General features: G+C 40.0%; 1 protein-coding gene across 2 annotated transcripts in view; it reads left to right on the forward strand.

The window, feature by feature from the left end:
* Nucleotides 1–19,250, forward strand: part of TBC1D19 (TBC1 domain family member 19) — a 115,933-nt gene that overhangs the window by 87,825 nt on the left and 8,858 nt on the right. For both annotated transcript variants that reach the window (XM_054582020.1, XM_054582021.1), the window contains 3 exons: nucleotides 7,564–7,596; nucleotides 9,933–10,042; nucleotides 12,218–12,309. In XM_054582020.1, coding sequence (XP_054437995.1) covers nucleotides 7,564–7,596; nucleotides 9,933–10,042; nucleotides 12,218–12,309 — 235 coding nt within the window. The remainder of the gene's footprint in view (nucleotides 1–7,563; nucleotides 7,597–9,932; nucleotides 10,043–12,217; nucleotides 12,310–19,250) is intronic.

Genomic DNA, 19,250 nt, shown 5'->3' on the forward strand with positions numbered 1-19,250 from the left:
CTAGAGTGCTGATGGATTCTTCAGTGCTTCTTACACTGCCTACTTTTGTTTGCCAGAATCTTGACTTTGCCCTTCTTCAACCAAGTGGACTGTGTACGTTTTCTTGGAGTCTTAAGCCCTGGCTAATCTTGATTAAGCTGAAGTGAATCCTTATCTAACACTGACAAAAAAAAAGATTTTCTTAGGTTTAAGCTGATACTGAAATGTGGTATTCCCCCTTCCGAGAGCATAAAATAGCTACAGTTATTGAGGCACCTGCTGTTTACTAAATACTATACTGGTGCCCTTTAAATACATTAACTCATTGGTGTATAATACAACCTAATGAAGTTGGTCTTACTGTTCGCAATTTTCAAAAATAAAAATGGAAACTCAGAGTGTTGGTAGTTTGTCCAGAGTCACACAGCATTCAAATTCATGTCTGTGTGACTGCGATGGTCATTTATACATCAACACTGCCTTACTGAGAGCTTCCTATCCTATATGGTGATTACTTATTCATAAATGATTCTTATACTTTAATATTTTATTTATAAGCCTTGATTATATTTATAATTGCTCATATTTCCATGATTAACAACATATATTGAGCGTCTCACATGCAGAAGATACTGTGCTACATGGTAAAAATAATAGAGTATGAATTGTGGCCCTTGCCTCATATAGCTTATACCTTATCTGCTTAGAGAACAGCCATAGATTTCAGAACTTGAAGGAAAGGGAGTGAAAGTGTGATTCACCATGAGTCATCTTAATGCACACACTCTTTTTTAATTCTTGGCAGTTCACTCTTTCATTTACTGTAAGCTTCCTAATTAAAAGTGCCTTGTCCTGACTAACGCATTCTTACGCTTAGCAGATTCTTAAAAAATATTTGTAGAACATGAAACTCATAATAATATCTTCATTTCTGACTGCCTTAATCTGCTTGTCCAAATGTTTTTGCAGTATGATTATAGGGGTTTTATATAATAGCAGTCTGCTTTGAGATTTAGTATTTAGAAAGATATAATAATGTACTTATATTTCCGTAAGACATCAAAATATGCCTTCTATTGATTAATTTTTCTCATACTTGTTTTTTCTTTCACATGTCAGCATAATTATTGTAGAAAGTTAGGAAAGACAGATTTTTAAATTATTTGTTAAAAGTTTATAGTCATTAAAGGAAATAAATGAAGCAGCAGAGAGGGAAGGTCAAAAAAGATGGGTGTTCACAGGAAGAAAAAGAGATGCAGCCAGAGATATAAACAGAGAAGAAACTTGAAGAAGAAATTATGACTCCGAAGCCCTCCTTCTAAGCTCCGTGAAACTAGAGCTGGTAGCTATAGTGTCATTAGGAATATTGACCTTGAATGTGAATCCTCTGGTTTTGAATGTTTTAATTTCTAGAAAGCAAAAACCTTTAAGTTGATAAAGAATCTTAGCCATAAGAAAATCCTCAAATGTTCAAGTTTCTTCAGCTCTCACAATTTTTTTGCATTTACTTTAGTCATAATTGTTAAACACTGAATCTTAGATTAGATAATATTTCAGAGACAGTCTTACTGGCCTCAAGAGGTCCGTGACTTTGCTGAGGTAACCCAGCTGGTTTGTGGTAAGCTCACCATGGAACCCTGGTCTCCTGACTGGACACCAGTGCTTTTCTTGCGGCTTCTCTCTTCATCATTTATTCATCCATCCCGTCCAGCTGTTCATTTATACAACCAATGTGTATTCGTCATCAGTTACGTTTGCGACACCATGAAATGCATATTTCCTGTCCTCTGGTGCAATCCGTTAAACAGTTAGTTGTAATATAAAATATAATGAAATTATGGTGATAGAAATATGAGCAAAGTGCCATGAGAACATAGAAGAATGAGCATTTAATTATGATTAAGCGATCAGGATATGTTTCTCTGGGGTACTACCTGACCTTAGTAAGGTTTTGATAGACTGAGAAGAAAACATAAAAGCATTTTAGGATACAGACTTATCAAGTTGAAAGCTACCAAAGTATGAAAATGCACGATAAGTTCTGGGCATGATAAATAATCTGGCGTGGCTACACCACAGTGGATATGTGTGACAGAGAGGAGCCTGGGGGATAGGCAAAATGGGTGGAGGGAATCAAGAGGTACTAACTTTTACTTATAAAGTAAGTCACAGAGATGTAATGTTCATCTATAGTCAATAATATTGTATTTACTTTCTATGGTGACAAATGGTAACCAGACTTATTGTAGTGATCATTTCACAATGTATAAAAATACCAAATCATTATGTTGTATACCTGAAACTAATATAATGTACATCAATAAAAGTGGGGGTGGGGAGGAGATGTATCTCGGGTTGCCAATGTGAATGGTTAAAACTAGATCAAAGTTTTAAAATTTTACTCTGTAGACATTTAGCCTATATCGCAAGGCTAGAATATGAATTCCATAAATATAGGAGAAATATATTTACTTTAACATCTCTAGAGGCTATTTAGTAGGTTTTTAAACATTGACCAATTGGATGAATAGGAGCTCAGCAAATATTTAGTGGATGGAGTGGTCAGTGGAAAACCCTCCATAGATGTGATATAGAGGCCTTTTTCATGGTCTCTTCAACATTTGGGGAAGATAACCTGAACCATTACAAAAGCTGGTTGAGGGCTGAGGGTTTGGGGGGAGGGGCATCAATTAGCAGGACCATAGGTAAAAATTCTTCAGAGCCTGAATGCAGGCCTTCGGCAGGAGGAAGGAAATGAATGCTTGAAAAATAGTAGAGGTAGACTTTCTGGAGTTTCATATATTCCACAAACATTTAATAAGTACCTATTAAATTCTGGGTACCATGCTGATCTCTGGGGATAGAGATAAATAAGGCATAGTTTTTGTACTCAAGGGGTTTATTCTATTGGGAGAAAGATAAACAAAGTGGTTACAACACACTGTGGTAAGAGAAGGAAAACAGTACTTGTTAAGTAGAAATTTTGCATCAAGTGTTATGCTAGGCACATTACATGTGTATTTAATCCTCACAGTCTCACTAGTATTATCCTAATTTTATAGGTGAAAACAGGTCTGTTCCTGGCTTTTGTAGGGCTCAGAACAAGAGTACAAATGGAGGCCCCCACACCATAAATCTAGATATTTAAACATTCTGAATAAGATTAATAACTGATAAAGTCAGCTGTTATCTTTACAAATTCAGGGGTGGGCAAAAGCAGGTTTACAGCTGTGAGTATGTGAAACACAAGGTTTATTCTTGTATTATTTTTTAATTATTGTATTATTTATTTGCATTACGACTATAAACCTACTATGGCCCAGATTTTATAACAATCTGGAAGGCCAGGTTCAAATTCAGAATTCTCAGACTTCTCAGCAGTCCCTAGCTTGTGGTATCTCCCCCCTCCTCACACATGGCCCCATCCTACACCTTCCACAACAGACCATTGCGGGGTGGGGGCTCCACCAAAGGAGCCATGCAGACCCTGGGAGCTGGCAAGGGGCTTGGGCTTGGAATTTCAGTCTTGAGTACCTGGGTTGCGGTCTAAAAGGAAACCAGAGCAGGGCCCTCACTCCAGCCCCCTTCCTGCTCTCGCCTTGGTCTAAACAGGCTAATGAACTGGCCCATGTGTACTCTGGTCGAAAGTGGTAGAGCCAGAATCGTGCAGGATTGTCTAGGTGCATAGAGGAAAAAGGGTACCTTAACCAGTCAGAGCAAGTCGGTTGATACAAGACTACTGATTAGTGAACTGATTGGTGGTTAAGGGTAGGGGGCTGTTGGGGGGATCTTTTTAGGAGGAGTATTGTTAAAATCTTGAAGGAGTAGGGCTGGGACAGGGCTGGAGTTGGAAGAGAGCCTTGCCTACAGCCCTGGGCCTAAGCCTGAGTGGCAGTGAACTTGGCAGGATTAGAGTTGTGTTTATGGATTAGGGAAGAGAAATGAAGCTGCTGATGTTAGAATGTGGCCAAGTCTGGAACAGGTAGGTATCCTTTACCCTAAGGGGGCAGAAAGGAACACAGTCACATTTAGGCAGGAGGGCTAAGGGAGAACCAGAGAGCAAGGATGACTCACAGCTTTCTTCCCTGAAGACTAGGGGGGCAAGGAGTCCTTTACAGAAACAGAGAATCCAGAAGGAGGCACAAGGTACTGGGCTCTCCCAGTTTGAATTACAGGTTAATAAAGAGATACTGGTGGAAGGAGAGAGAAAGCAAATATGATAGAGTGTCTAGGGAAGTAGCTACAGTTAAGGAGTGGGCGGCAGAGAAGTAGCCCCAAACACAGCACAACAACAAAAGCGAGCAGCAGAAGTATCTGAGCGCAGGGAGCCTGGTCAGCTCATTGGAGAAGGGCCTTTTAGTTGCTCTGGTGCCAGGGCGCCAGCGAGGAAGATCCCTGGCTTTAGCAATCGGAAGTTGGGGATATGCGGTAGAAACCAGTTTACAAGGAGTTGAGGGTACAGAATGAGGAAGAAAAGAAGGTAATTTAGATAATTCTCAAAAAATTAAGCTTGGCTTCGTGGGAAGGAGATGAGGGATTTGTTTGATGGGAAAGTGGGATCCAGGGAAGGAAATGGACATTTAATTATGTCGTTGTTGAGGATATTTACAATCACTTAAAATATGCTTGGCTGAAAGGCTGCGGTGGGATAGGAGACTGAGGGTACAAATGCTTTGCTAGGACCCTTGCCCCTCTCCTCCACTGGTAGGAAGGGAAAGCAGGCGCCACTTCCACCTGCCTCCAGACCTGCTCATCTCCACAAACTCATCCCAGGCTCTGCTAGTCGCCCTGTGCAGCCCGGGCTGCCAGCTCACCCCTTATCTGGTGAGCTGATAACCTCCCGAGTTTCAGCGGCTGCTTTATCAGTAAGCGCCCTCCCCCCTTCCATGGCCTTCCCTCCATTATTTCTGCTGTCTGACATGTAGTCACCTATTTTGTCCTGGTCTTTCTGTCTCTAATAAAAACTGAGCTCTAGTTCTTAGGACAGTGTCTAGTACATATAGAGGCTCAAGACATATTTCTTGAGTAATTCACAGAAAGGGGTGGAGGTGAGAAATGATGGGGCAGGTTCCACAGCAGAGGTCGGCAAACTTTTTCAGAAAAGGGCCAGGCGGTAAATATCTTAAATTTTGCAGGCCACAAACAGTCTCTGTCACACATTCTTCTCTGTGGTTGTTGTTGTAGTTGTTTTTAATAACCCTTTAAAAATGTAAAAGCCATTCTTAGCTCACAGGCTGCACAAAAACAAGCCACAGACCTGCCTCTAGCTTGCTAGCCCCGGTGAAGAAACAGGATTAAGGGCTCAGATGAAGGTGTTCGTTCTGGAAGAGAAAAAGGAAACATCTTCATCTGAAGACCTCTCTTAAAGGAAACAAAAGAACAGATGTAACCTGTAAAGAACATTTGGGTAAAGAACAGACACATGGGGGAGTTCCCAGCATCAGCCTCCTGGTGAGGAGGAAAGTCAGTCTGTGATCGGGTGTTGAGCATGTGAAGAGAACAGGGTGGCTAATCAAATAGAGATGAACAAGAAAATTGATAAGCAACACAGGATTCAGTCAAAGGTGGACAACATGAATGCGGTATGTTCTAGAAGATTAGGGGGAAATGGGAAAAGTAGATCCTGAGAATCATAGCTTGTGATGCTGTGCAAAATCCTAAAGATTGTTGGCCTGGCATGCGATATAGTTCAGAATAATATTGGCTTTTTCTCCTATTCTTTTTTGAGAAAATTACTTCTGGAAACAACAAAGAAATATGAGCTAATCTGTAAATGATAACATCAATAGTTAACTTCTATTAACTTTTATTTATTTATTAATGGCTAAGGTACAGCCACATCTCACTTAATCATATCATGTAAGTTCTAGCATTATCTGAGATTGACAGATGAGGAAACTGAAGCTTAGAGAAGTTAAGAAACTCATCCAAAGGCACAAAGTTCTCAAGTGATAAAGCTAGATGAACTCAATGAAGTCTGTCTGACACCTGGTCTGTGCTTTTAATGACAATAAAATGCTGATTAATGAATTACTGTCAGTGTGGAGAGAGGTCTCTAGTTACACGTCCTGTCCTCACTCCATCTAATTGAGCATTTGTATAATGCGTTAGGTGAGGATGTAGATAGAGTACTCAGGAATTTCTCAGTACCGTGGAACCAGGAAGGGTAGGGAATACATTAGATAACCTAATGCGAACTCAGGATTACTTCAAACTGGCATGGTTCACCAATGAACGAATGTAATAGAGATAGGAATATAATCTTTATTTAGGGCACAAGTGCACTGTGTCTTAGCTGTGTGGTACGTAGGGAGGAGAGATGCTTAGAAGTTTTAATCACCTCACTTTAAGGACGTGCCAAACTACAGCCTGTCCAGAGGAAAACAGAGTAAGGAAGCTATTCAGGACCTCTCTCTGAGGAACAACTAAAGAAACCCATGAAGCCTCCTGTAACTGAAAAATGATTTAAAAAAAAGAAAAAAGAAACTCATAAAGTCTTAGAGAAAAAAAAACCTGGTAGTGATGGGGATAGGGGGAGGAAAAAATGTTCTCGAATATTTCTGAGAGTTTTCAAAGAAGACAAGTTAGACTTGTTCTATGTGACCTTTGTGGCCAGAACTAGGAATAATAAGTGAGGCTTACATGGAGCCAGAGTTTGACTCAGTATGAGAAACATCTCCTCCCAAATTAAACGTGTTCAAAATAGTAACTGGTTGCATTGGGAATTAATGCATCCCCTATTGCTGGGTGTATTTAAATGGAGACTGAAAAAAAATTTATTATAACTCAAGATGACCTCTAAGGTCCCTGCCTCTGAACATGTCAGAAGAATAAAGCATTTCTGTACTACTTTTCAAAAAGGGAAATGTCTCAGCTTTCTTCTGTGTTTGTACCTGATTTGGTACAATGATAGATATACAGTGGTGTGTATATTACAGAACTTGTGTTTTGAACCTAAGCTATACAAATTCTAAGTTTTCACTTGCAATGTGACAAGATTGCTTAGCACACCAAGTTAGGCTTCAAGTATTTCTTTAAGGTGAATGTGTAATTTACTTGTGTCTAATTCTTGCTAAAGATTACACTGAATTTGTATCATATTCCTGCCAATACTTTCTCTAAGCCAGTAAGTTTACAGAGGAATACATCTATATAAGAGGTACCTTGAAATGCTCATTTATCGTTTAAACAAATTGGATTAAAATGTACAAGATGAATTTGTTTCAGGAAGGACGTAATCTATTGACTTTCTGAGAACATTATAATTAGTTCTTTAACTTAGTTCTGTGAACTGCCTTGTTCTGTTTTATTTTTCTGTTTTTGTAATACATATTCAAAGTTTTAATTTTCAACATTATCAATAGAAAATTAATTGGATATATATTGCTAATCTCTTGTTCGCTTTTTCAAAGATACTAAAAAGCATGTCTCTGTTAGTTACTGTCACTAAGTCTTTCTGACATTCCTGAACAAAGTTGGAAACAAAAATAGGAAGACTTTCTATTTTCAGTTTTAATCCTCTCAAGTTTACCTACTAATTCAGGGGGCATACTAACTGAAAGGAAATATTTCTTATTTTTTTAGGTGTAATTCCCTTTCATGGATTTTCAATGTATGGTAAGTTGGGCTTGAAAATATTCACTGTTTTATTACACTTTAGAAAATTAAACATGAAGAGCACGCTGTTAGCATATCACCCACACACTGAAGTTATTGTGAACATTTTTAAACATTGAGCTTAGTATTTGTTTCTATGTCCAGAGGAAGAAAGTGCCATCATCATTGCTTAGATGGTGCTTGCTAGACAAATCAGAATTGAAACATGCTGGGAAGGTGGTTGTGGTTTACCATTTTCTAAGCCAGTGGGAACTAGGGATACATGTTAGTATTTAGTTCTAATAGGTGTAACATGAAGTTGTTTAAATTCCTGAACTAATTCCTGTAAGTCTTTTGAAGAACCAATAGGTCAGAAAGAACGTGAAGTGAGAAACCACATGAGTTTGAGTTCATGATTTGTCCAGACTAGTGGCGTGCAAAGCTACAATTGCATTGAAGCATTCAGTCATCCTGAGTACATGTGAGAAACACAAGTGCAGACGCAAGAGCACTGAGTGCTCGAGGGATTCAGAACATGAGGATTATTTTGAGCTAAAGGCAATTAAGACCCTGCGGGCTCAAGAGAAACTTTTACACCTCTCCTGAAGAATCTAAATCAGGGGCCTTGTTCATAGTAAGAGTTGCTACCGGAAGTAATTTAACCTATCTGTATGTCAGGGCAAATATGTACAGGGTGGGCAAAAGTAGGTTAATACTAATATATAAGAATTAATAAATACAGTACGTAATAATATGAGACTAAACTTTGTGTCTCGTGTACTCACACCTGAAAACCTACATTGCCACCCCTGTATTTACTGAGTATGTGCTGTTACTCTCCCGTGCGTTACCGCTCCCTGCCCGGCCAGGCCTCAGCCCTCTGCGCCATTCCTTAGCTCAGGATGTCACATCTACTTCATTTTACCTTTTTTCTCTGACCCTCTCATGCATGTGGGCTACCTGTATGTACCAAATATACCTTGATTTTCTCCTGTTAACCTGTCTCATGCTTGTTTGATTATTAGACCAGCCGAAAGAACCTTTGTAGGGTAGAGGAAAATTCTTTCTCCCCAACAGTGCCTTTCTGGCCCCATGAGCCACTGAACGAGGACTGCAAAGGGCTCAGTAAAGATTAGCAGAGGAAGACTGTCCAACCCATGGTCCACGGGCTGCATGCGGCCCAACACAAAATCATACATTTACTTAAGACATTACAAGATTTTTTTTGTTTTCCTTAGTGTTTGTGTATTTAATGTGTGGCCCAAGACAGCTCTTCTTCCAGTAGGGCCAAAGACGCCAAGAGGTTGGACACCCCTTCACCTTAATACCGCTTCATTTTAAAATATTCACACATTACAAATGAATTTGTTGAAGATTGTTGTCCCCACTATTGCTGCCCCCCAACCTTTAGTCACAACAGAAATACATTAATGCTTTACTTTTATAAAAAGTAAATGGAAGGGTGCAAAGGACCTAGGAACTTCACTGTGTGCTCTCCTTGCTGGTGTTGATTAGGGTGGCTGAACGCTTTAATGTGATGTTGCTGTGCATCCAGGAGTCTGGAGAAATTTAAAGAGTACTTTGCTTCATTCTCTTTTATAAATGTGTGAGGAATTTAAAACAGGAAACCTAAAAAGGTTAACAACATAAATTTCTACCTCTAATAATAAAAATGCTAGCCTTTTTATCCTATTTTAATAATTGTACCTGCAAGAATTTTTCAGATAAATAGTTTTTAAAAGATATACTTGAATGATTGAAAGACAGTTAATGATGTCAGAAAGTTTAAACCTGTTAATGATTCTCAGAGTACAGAATACATCAACTCCTGCCTATTCACATTTCTGGTCATTTAAATAGTCTACGGTTTATACACCCTAGGAGAAAACATTCACTAAGGAAATAGATGATGTAAAATGTTTGATATAGAGTTTATATACATATATATATATACATATGTATAAACTCTATATCAAACATTATATATATATATAAACTCTATATCAAACATTTACAAAATGTGTACAAAAATTTATGATTTACAAAAATAAGTTAAGCATCCACAAATATGGTAACAGTCACGACTAATTTAGAGCCAGCGGACTAGAATAATCATAAATCACCCCCCAGGAACTCTAGTTAGTTCTTTAGCACTTCAGTTTTAGTTACTGTATTTCTTTCAAATTATAATGCTTATGTTTTTAAAAACTGATTAAAAACATGTTTTTTCATTTAAACTTGTCTGTGAATGAATATTACTACCATAAAATATGGACTTACTCGTTCATGTTTCATGAATTATTTTTAAAATTTTAGTAGTTCTGAAGTATTACCAATGAATTTTTTTATTCTTTCAGTTGCACCACTTTGTTTTCTATACCATGAACCTTCCAAATTATATCAGATATTCCGTGAGATGTATGTGCGTTTTTTCTTCAGACTTCATTCTATCTCTTCTCATCCTTCTGTAAGTTTATTAAAAATTGGATCAAATCAGACTCAATCTGTTTTTTTCTTTTAAGAAAAAGTCTCTTAATGAAATGATAAAGCAACAAATTTTAATTTGCAATGTCACCAACATGTTTCTGTAGAATAAATGAAAGAGAATAAGAAATTGATATTTAAATATTTTGGTAATAATTAGAGGAAAAATTCCTTTATCAATTGCATTTAAATGATCTTTTATATATTAAAACAGAAATTTCTGTATTATTCTCTTTGTCAAAAATGCCTACCTTCTTTGAATGCTGATTTCCTATGAAATGCGGTTAAAAATATGTTTCTGTGGTGCTGTGAAGTCTACAGAGCAGCTGGGTAGCGCTTGGCTCATGGCAGGTGTCCAATAAATAGCTGCTGTTTTTATTGTTGTTGTTATGATCATCATCATCATCATCATCATCATCTGCTTTTCTTTGTTAATGAAAACCAGATATGTATCTGTCAGTTACTTTTCAATTTCCAATTTGGCTAGTTATCAGTTATCATACTAGATATTTTCTTTGTGTTTATTCAGTAGGTAGCCCCTTTGGCCTCAATATGAAAGTCAAGGAGAAACATTGGGAGTTGAACATTTTTATCTGTTTTATTTCAGCCGGTCCTTTTCAGAATTTTTCCCCACTGAGCCTGAGTAAGAGCAGTGTTTACTTTATTTCAGTTATACTTTTTCCACCTTTGGGCCTGCTTTGGTCTGCTTGTGTAGACCAAAAGGAGTAACTCAACGGACTGAAACATTAAATTGGAATGTGTCGGGCAACCAAATTTCCCCAAAGAGGAGACTAAACGAAACAGCTGTCCTTTATTCCCACGTTAACTATGTGCTCCTCTTCCACCTCCCTCCGTCTCCAATTTTGCTCTTACGCTTTGCTAGTAAAAGCTGACCGGTCCCAGAAACCACAGTGTCACAGGTGAACCAATGAAGCACCAGCAGTTATTTTGGGTTTCTTCCCTCTGAGGCAACTTGATTTAGTGCTTATCTTACATTAACGTATCTAGAATTATCAGAAATATATTAATAATTCTGTTTTCTAGTACCTCTTTCTTAGCATCAGATTTCTTACACTCATATTCTTTACCATTTTATGATTCAGAGTTTAAAAAAAATTTTGTTTTTAGCCGACTTCTCAGTACACGCCCATGGTGTTTTCCCTGTGCAGAGCACTGGGGCCGGACACCAGCGATTCTGGATATTCCTCTCTGTCTCCACACTGACCCTGAGGTGTCCTTTTTCAGCTAATTGATTGGGCCAGCCCTGCCTCTGCCTTTCTTTATTCAGTGGAATAAAGACTTACAGGCGGCCTCTCCTTTTCTGGTTAGCAGCCACACTGAACTATTTGGAAGCATTACAGCCCTTTTTCTTTAGAAATTCAAAAAGAAGATTAAAACTTCCCTACCAAAATCAACCCTGAGGAATGCTGAGCTGCAAGAAAGACTTTATTCAGAGTCGTCAAGTAATAAGTGCACTTGAAAAACCATCTGCTTAAATCGGTTACTTCCTGCACTCTACAAATAATGCCCTTTTAAGAAAGTAGATTTCAGTTTAAAAAAATTATCTTTATACAAAATAATCAAAATTCTTGTTTGATCACTTTCTGGTGCAAATTTCCAGCAGTCAGCAGTCAGCCCTTCCCCGTGGATGGATTTCAAAGAAAGTGTGGGGAGCAGGAACTGCCTTCCCTGATGGGTGAGGCTGCTGGCAGGGAAGGCAGGCTGGGAGAGAAAGTAAAGGGTGTGGCTAGGGCACCAGAGAAATACCTGGAAACTGGAGCACGTCCAGAAAAAACTAATTTTGCTGAGCCTAAGTGATAATGCATGGCTTACAAAGTAGCAGCTTTTCTGTAAAATGATGTTTTCTTTGGACTCTCTGAACAGTACATACTACGATATGCAGAGAGCCTATTGTGTGAAAAAGGAGGCTCCGTTGCCTATCTCTAAGAGTAGGTTTCCATAAAAGATAAAATGTGTCATTAAGAAAAATGTTGGAGATCATTAGTGCATTTCCTGTTTTTGACTCAAACAATAGAAAGATCTGTTGAAAAATATTTATGTTGATAATCGTTTTCTCATTTCCATTTGAATTTATCAACAGAGTTAGTTTTTAAACACTAACATATGTATTTCTCTTGTGATGTATTATTGTATGCAGGGCATTGTGTCACTCTGCTTGCTGTTCGAAACTCTTCTTCAAACTTACCTCCCACAACTCTTTTATCATCTACGGGAAATTGGGGCTCAACCGTGAGTATTTTTCTCTCCTAACTGAAGAATAGATTGTTTGACATTAGAAGGCCGTTTTTCATCATTGTAGATCACTTCAAAGGTGCAGTAATTTTTCAGAGATATTAAACTAACAATTTTTCCAATAAAACAATTATCAAGTAGTAACTTGTAACTGTGCATTGTGCCAAAAACTCTTGGGAGGATTATTTGCTAGGTTTTGGTGTAAGAATAATGAAAATGAACTAATTTCTATTTATAATGAAAGGAGTTGGCCAAAACTGAAGCAAAGTTTGTGGAAACAAATACTATGTGAGAAATGTGATAATACTAAAATTAAGTCAGCTTAAGCTAACTTGATTAGAGAACAATTTATGAAAGCAATATAAATTAAAGTCTGCTGTCTCGTTAAAGGAAACTAAATCAGTTACCTATCAGTGTTGTACACTGTGATTTTCCCTTCCAAAAGTTTGAATATTTGTTCATATTTCTCAGTGTGAGTTACCAGTGAGTATGCAGAGTACCCCTGGACTTCAGTTTTATTGGCCTTCTTCTCTCTGTTTTAAAAAACAATGTCTAAGGCAACAGAAGTTTCCAAATGATTTATTAGTGTTTTGTTACTACCTTCTCTGTGACCATTTTCCCCTATTCAGGACCGCATTTAAAAGGAGCATTAACTCTTTGAGGCAAAAAGGAGTTCATGAGGAATAGAACAGTTCAGCATTTGTCTTCTCCATACTTGAATCCACAGCAGATGGATGGATGAGTGGGTGGATTTTAGAGACAGACCCGGATTTAAATTCTATCTCTACTAAATTGTATAATCCTGGCAAAGTTATTTAATTTATCTAAGCCTCAATTTCTTTCTTTAAATCAAGATAATTTAATTTCCTCATTTTTAAAATCAAGAGAATTTTTACCTCACGGAATTGTTCAAGATTGAATGATTAGGTAGATAGATAGATAGATAGATAGATAGATAGATGTATAATATATAGATTTATATATGCCTCTAATATATAGACCTCTTTCTCTGTCTGCCTGTTTCTCTCTCTATGTGTATATATGTATATTGTATTATATATATATGCATATAATCTTTTCTATAAAGCACCATTTAATTTCAAATATCTTAGATCTTAAAACTGCCATTTATAAAACAATACCTCATATCATACATTTATAATACAAAGCTGATACTCTTTCCTTTGTAGCCATTGAAAAACAGTAATCTGTTAATTAGGGCTATAAAACAAGAATGTGGCAAAAATATTTTATATTGACTATAACCAGACTTTACTATGGTGAAGACCATTTATTGCTAGAAACTAGAATTCTGATATTTTTTCCAGCCAATTTATATACTTTAATCAATACAAGTAACAAATTTATTTTAATGACATGATAAACATTAAAATTTTAATGCAGAAGAAAGTATAATCAATTGTTAAGATAGAAATCAATTTTTAAAAGGCTTTCGTAAATTAAAACTGATGCTCTTGGAAGGTTTTTAATCCAGAATTAAATTTTTATTGGATATAGAACTATTGAAATTATCTATTTCTTCTTGAGTCAGCATTGGCAATTTGTTCATTTTTTCTAAGTTATATTTATAGACAAATTTATATTTATAATATTTTCTAATTATTCTCAATTAGCCTTTTAATATGTATAAACTCACAGTAACTTCCCCTCTGTCATTCCTGAGATCGATATTTGTATCTTCTGTCTCTTTTTTCTTTAATATTCTGGCTAGAAGTTTATTAATTTTATTCTTTTTTGGAAGAGCCAGTTTTTGGTTTTTATTATTTTCTCTATTGTTTTTCAGTTTAAATTTCATAGCATAAGCCTATATGTTTATTAGTCCCTTTCCATGCCTGCGTTAGGTGAGAGTTAGACCTCTGGTTTGAGACCACTCTTCTCTTCAAATGCTAGCGGTTGCCCTCGAAGCACTGCTTTAAATATACCCAAGAAATTTTGATAATTGTGTTTTTGTTGTCTTTCAATTAAAAATATTTCTTAATTTCTCAAGTGATTTTCTCTTTAACCATGGGTTAGATAGAGCATGTTGTTTAATTTCCAAATATTTATAAAAACCTGTTATCTTTCTGTTATTGATTTATATTTTAATGCTGTTGCAGTTAGGCAACATGCTTTATGAGATTTCAATTCTTCTAGGTTTGTTGAGGTTTTTTGCATGGTCCCCAACGGGATCTACCTTGGTGACTGTTCTCTGTGCACTCGAAAGCAATATATTTTTTCTTAGTGTTGGGCAGAGTGTTCCATAAATGGCAGTGAAATCAGGCTTGTTGATAATGTTCAAGCCATCTACACACTTGTTAGTTTTCTGTCTACTTTTTCTGTTTCTTGATTAAGAAATGTTAGTCATCAATTATAATTGTGTATTTGTATGTTTCTTTATTGGTCTATGAATTTTTACTTCATGTATTCGAAGGTCTGTTTTTAGGAGAATAGATACCTTTATCAATATGTAATGTCTTTATTCCTGGTAACAAATCTACTATGCCTGATACAGCTATTCCAGCTACCTTTTCATTACAATTTGTATGATATATTCTTTCCTATCCTTTTAATATATTTTTATCATCTTTATTTTTCATGTGGCTTTCTTGTCAAAGTATACTTGGGTCTTTCAATGTGGTAGTTTCTCTCTTAATTGGTATGTTTATTCTATTTGCACTTAATGTAATTGACATCATTAGATTAAAGTAATATTGATATTATCTACTCTCTTGCTAGGCATATTTTATTTGTTTTATATGCCCTTTATTTTTTTCTGCCTACTTTTAAACTATTTTTATTCCATTTTTCTTAGCTACTGAATTACTACCTATACTTTTTAAAAAACATTCCTTTCATTAAGTGCCTTTCTTAGTTCAGTCTGCTATTACAAATTACCATGAACCATATGGCTTAGAAACAACAGAAATTTACATCTCACGGTTTGGAGACTGGAAGCCCAAGGTTAGGATGATAGCATAGTCACGTTGCTGTGAGGACTCCATTCCAGGTTGCAGACTGCCAACTTCATCGTAGCCTCATACTGTGGAGAGCAGAGAGGAGAAACAAGCTTTCGTGTGACTCTTATGAGCATATTAATCCTGCTCATGAGGACTTTATTCTCATAACTTTATCTAAACCTGAGTACCTCCCAGAGATCCCCCCACTTCTCTAATAACATGACATTGGAGGGTAGTGTTTCAACATGTAAATTGTTGTGTAGGGGAATGCAAACATTCAGTCCATTATAGTGCCCTAAGGTTTATAATATACATCTTTAATTAATCACACTCTCCCTGTTAGGTAGCCAAGGTGGCTAAGAAAGGACCTGGAGCCAGGAAAGTCCAACTAAGGGTTTTTTTCTTGAGGACCAAACAGACGGCAGCCCCCACGGAAAGGGTAGACAGGCTCTTAAGGTGTGTAGCAGACCCCCAGGGAGAGTGAGTCACCCTGCTAGCCTGCCCCAGGTGTCCTGGGGACCTGGTCAGCAAAGGCCGATTCTGTGGAAAGCTCCAGGGAGAGGGGAGGGGCAGTGAGGACTCCACGGCCGCCAGCAGGCCGCCAGCGGGATGCCCAAGGCTGTGCCTCTGTTGCTTCTCACGTGGGGAATCTCGTGGTCACGTATTTAGCCAGTGACGTACGTCTTCTTTGTTCCAGCACAGGCGGTGGCTTAGGTACATGTCCCAGGACATTCTAACATTCCAGGCTCTTTTCTGTTTGTTTAAAGGTGAAAGGGTCACCGAATTTCTTCTGTAATTACTTCAACACTGACGAAGGTTGTATAGTCATCTTTAGATCATATCTAGGAGTTGAGCCTGGGCCTGTATGGAATTCTGATCCTGCAAGGAGAGGATGGTCCTGACTTTGTTTTTTGAGCTGGTCTAATCTGGAAGATATAAACTTTATAAGCAGCTTAAACAGGCATGCGCCAAATAGGAGTAAAAGAAGTATCACGAATAGGGGGCCTAAGAAGGGCCATAACCAGGTCATATTGGGAAGCCATGAGGTGGGGACTGTCTCAAAATCCTTGGGGTAATACTGTCCAAGTAAATTGTCCAAGTAAAATATGGCTGTCAGGGTCAGTCCAAGTGAATGGGAAGAGATTTTGAGAGTCAGGGTATAAAGGAATGGTGAAAAATGCATCTTTGAGGTCGAGGACAGAGCAATAGGTAGTGTTTGAAGGAGTAAGAGAGAAAAGGGTGTATGGGTTAGGGACTACTGGGCGGAGGGGAAGGACAGCCTGGCTGACGATTTGTAAGTTCTGGACTAAATGATAAGTGCCATTTGGCTTCTTGACTGGGAGAATGGAGGTGTCGTGTGGGGAGTTTGTAGGTCGCAGTAATTCTCTATGAAGGAGGTGGCTTATGGTGGATTTTATTCCACTGTAAAGTCCTTGTAGGACCTCTCATGCCAGGGGATATTGAGGCCGTGCTGGAAAGTGGGAAGGATCTTGGAGGGGATCCGAACCAGGGGTTGGCGTTCAGCTGTAATGGGAATATCAGTGTCCCAAACTACAGGATGTACTTCTGTGGCTGGGAGAGTTAGCAACTTGTAAGGTTTGGAACTAGCTAGAGAGAGAGCAAAAAGAACCCTTGTGGACTGGGAGGAGAAAGAATGAGTATTTGAGCTTTAAATTTGGCTAGGAGGCCTCTTCCTAGAATGGGTGTCAGACAGCGAGGGAGTATTAAGAAGGAGTGTAGGCAGGAGTGTCCGTCTAAGGAACATGTCGGAGGGGCAGTAGCCAGGGGTTGAGAAATTATACTGCTGACCCCAACAATAGAAACTGAGCAATGAACAGGCCTTCCAGAGTATTCGGGAGGAGCAGGGTAAGTGGCCCCTGTACCTATTAGAAAGGATATTGGCTTACTTGCTACTGACAGCGCTACCCATGACTCCACCCTAGAGACGGTCATGGGGCCTATGGCGGCTCCAGGGCACCCTCAGTCCTCTGCAGCCAGTCCTAGGAGCTCCAGGAGCCCGAAGCTAGGGGTCCGTTCTGAATGGGTCACTGACGTCCTCTTGCCTTGAGAGGCCTGAGGACAGTCGGACTTCCAGTGGCCCTCTAGTTTACAGAGAGGACAAGGCCCTGGTGGAGGCTGAGGCCATGGCCGCGGGCAGCGCCTGGCGAGGCCCCCTGGCTTGCTACACTTAAAGTTCAGGGAGGCGGCTTTCCTTTCTTTTCCTTTGCCTTTTCTGTGGGGCGGCCCTTGAGCATCTTTCAGTGTCCAGGCTAAGAGCTGGTAAGACTGATGGCGGGACTTGGCCTCTGCCTTCTCTCTTTCCCTTTCTTGTGCTCGTCCCTCCTCTGTGTTAAAGGCCAGGCCCATTAGTTCAGTCAGTCCAGTCTGGGGGCCAGCATCAAGCTTTTGAAACTTTCTCTTTATGTCTGGGGCTGACTGCGAGATAGACTGCATATGGAGAAGCAGGCTGCCTTCCGGGGAGTCTGGGTTTCAGTGAGTAAACTGCTGGAGAGTGTCCCAGAGATGGGACAGAAAGACTGCGGGGCTTTTCTGATCCTTGTGTAATTTCCTTAAGTTTGTCATAATTGACTGCCTTACTCGCTGAGGGTTTAAGGCCAGCAGTTAGGCAGCTGATCCTATGACTCCGAGCCCGCCTGACTGGTCTCCCCTCCTGATAATCCCAGTCAGGTTCTTCACGTGGGATGGCAGTAGCCCCCACTGGACTATTATTAGGGTCTTGTCTGTTTAGAGCGTCTGCATGGGCCTGAGCCACTAACCAAACTCGTTCCTTCTCCTCCGGGGACAGGCCCGTGGAAAGAATGTAGAGGTCCCTCCAGGTAAGATTATATATAAGAGGCAGTAAGGTTTCACATTCCTTAATAAAGCGCCTAGGGTCAGAGGAGTGGGATCCTAATTTTTGTTGGACCTGAGAGAGATCGGAGAGGGAGAAGGGGACATGGACTCGACATGGGACCTGGGGTCCGTGACTTCCCTAAGGGGCGCATGGAGCGCATGCCCCGGGGGTGGAGGGTCGCCCCAGGACGCGTTTGGCCCGCTGCAGGAGGGAGATGACCGGGACTGGGGGGAGCAGAGGAATCAGGGGGAAGTGGGAGAGGGTCGGGTTTAGGGGCCTGGGGGGGGTCGGGGGGCGCTGTAGTGAAGGGGCGCGGCAGTCGCAGAGGGAAAAGAGTGTTCGGCAGGATCGAAAGGAGGGCCAGTCGAGTGGAGTGTGAGGACTTGGGGAGAGCGGATCGGAGAAGTGGGACTTGGTAAGTGGGACGGGATTGACAAAGGGAGGGGCGCCTGCGCAGGTCGAAAAATGCCTGAATACAGGGTATTTCACCCCACTTGCCCACGCGATGACAGACGTTGTCAGGGTCAGTAAGCATTTGAGGGTCAAAGGACCCATTTTCAGGCCAGATGAACCCGTCGTCTAATGGATACTGAAGGCAGGCATTATGACAATAGAAAAGGAACCTCTTCGGTCGGATTTTGGACTTTAGGTTTAATTTAGATAAAGGTAAGGAAAATAAGTGTTCCTTGGACCAAGGACCACGTGGCGGGGGGGTGGGGGGACTAGCGGGGGTGTCCCCTCCTCAGGCTGTCCCCGTCCACGCAGCCAAACGGAACAGGCTAAGAAAAGGGCGTCCCTTTGACTCAGCCCCGTCGCGCGTCACAGACCCACAGGCAGCTCCCTACTCGGTGCTGTGATTTTCTGGAATGTCCCGGAATGACAGTGCAGACAAGGGAGAGCCGGAAAGGAACCGTCTTATTTCCTTACCGTGAGAGATTCGCCGGTGTTGATGCGATGGCTGGGCGAGTGGTTCTCCCCGAGCTTTTGTTCTGGCTGCCAGGTCTCTAAACCTCGCCGGGACGGGGCTCGGGGGTGAGCCCGGGACGAGCTGCCGCTGCCCACCGCTCCCCTGGTCCCCGGCCCCCGGAGGCTGGAGGTACGTCCGCGCTTCCAGTCCTGGCGGAGAC

The sequence above is a fragment of the Pteronotus mesoamericanus genome, unplaced genomic scaffold (genome assembly GCF_021234165.1).
Source record: "Pteronotus mesoamericanus isolate MK-2021 breed Mesoamerican mustached bat unplaced genomic scaffold, CSHL_Meso_final contig_68, whole genome shotgun sequence".
NCBI lineage: Eukaryota > Metazoa > Chordata > Mammalia > Chiroptera > Mormoopidae > Pteronotus > Pteronotus mesoamericanus.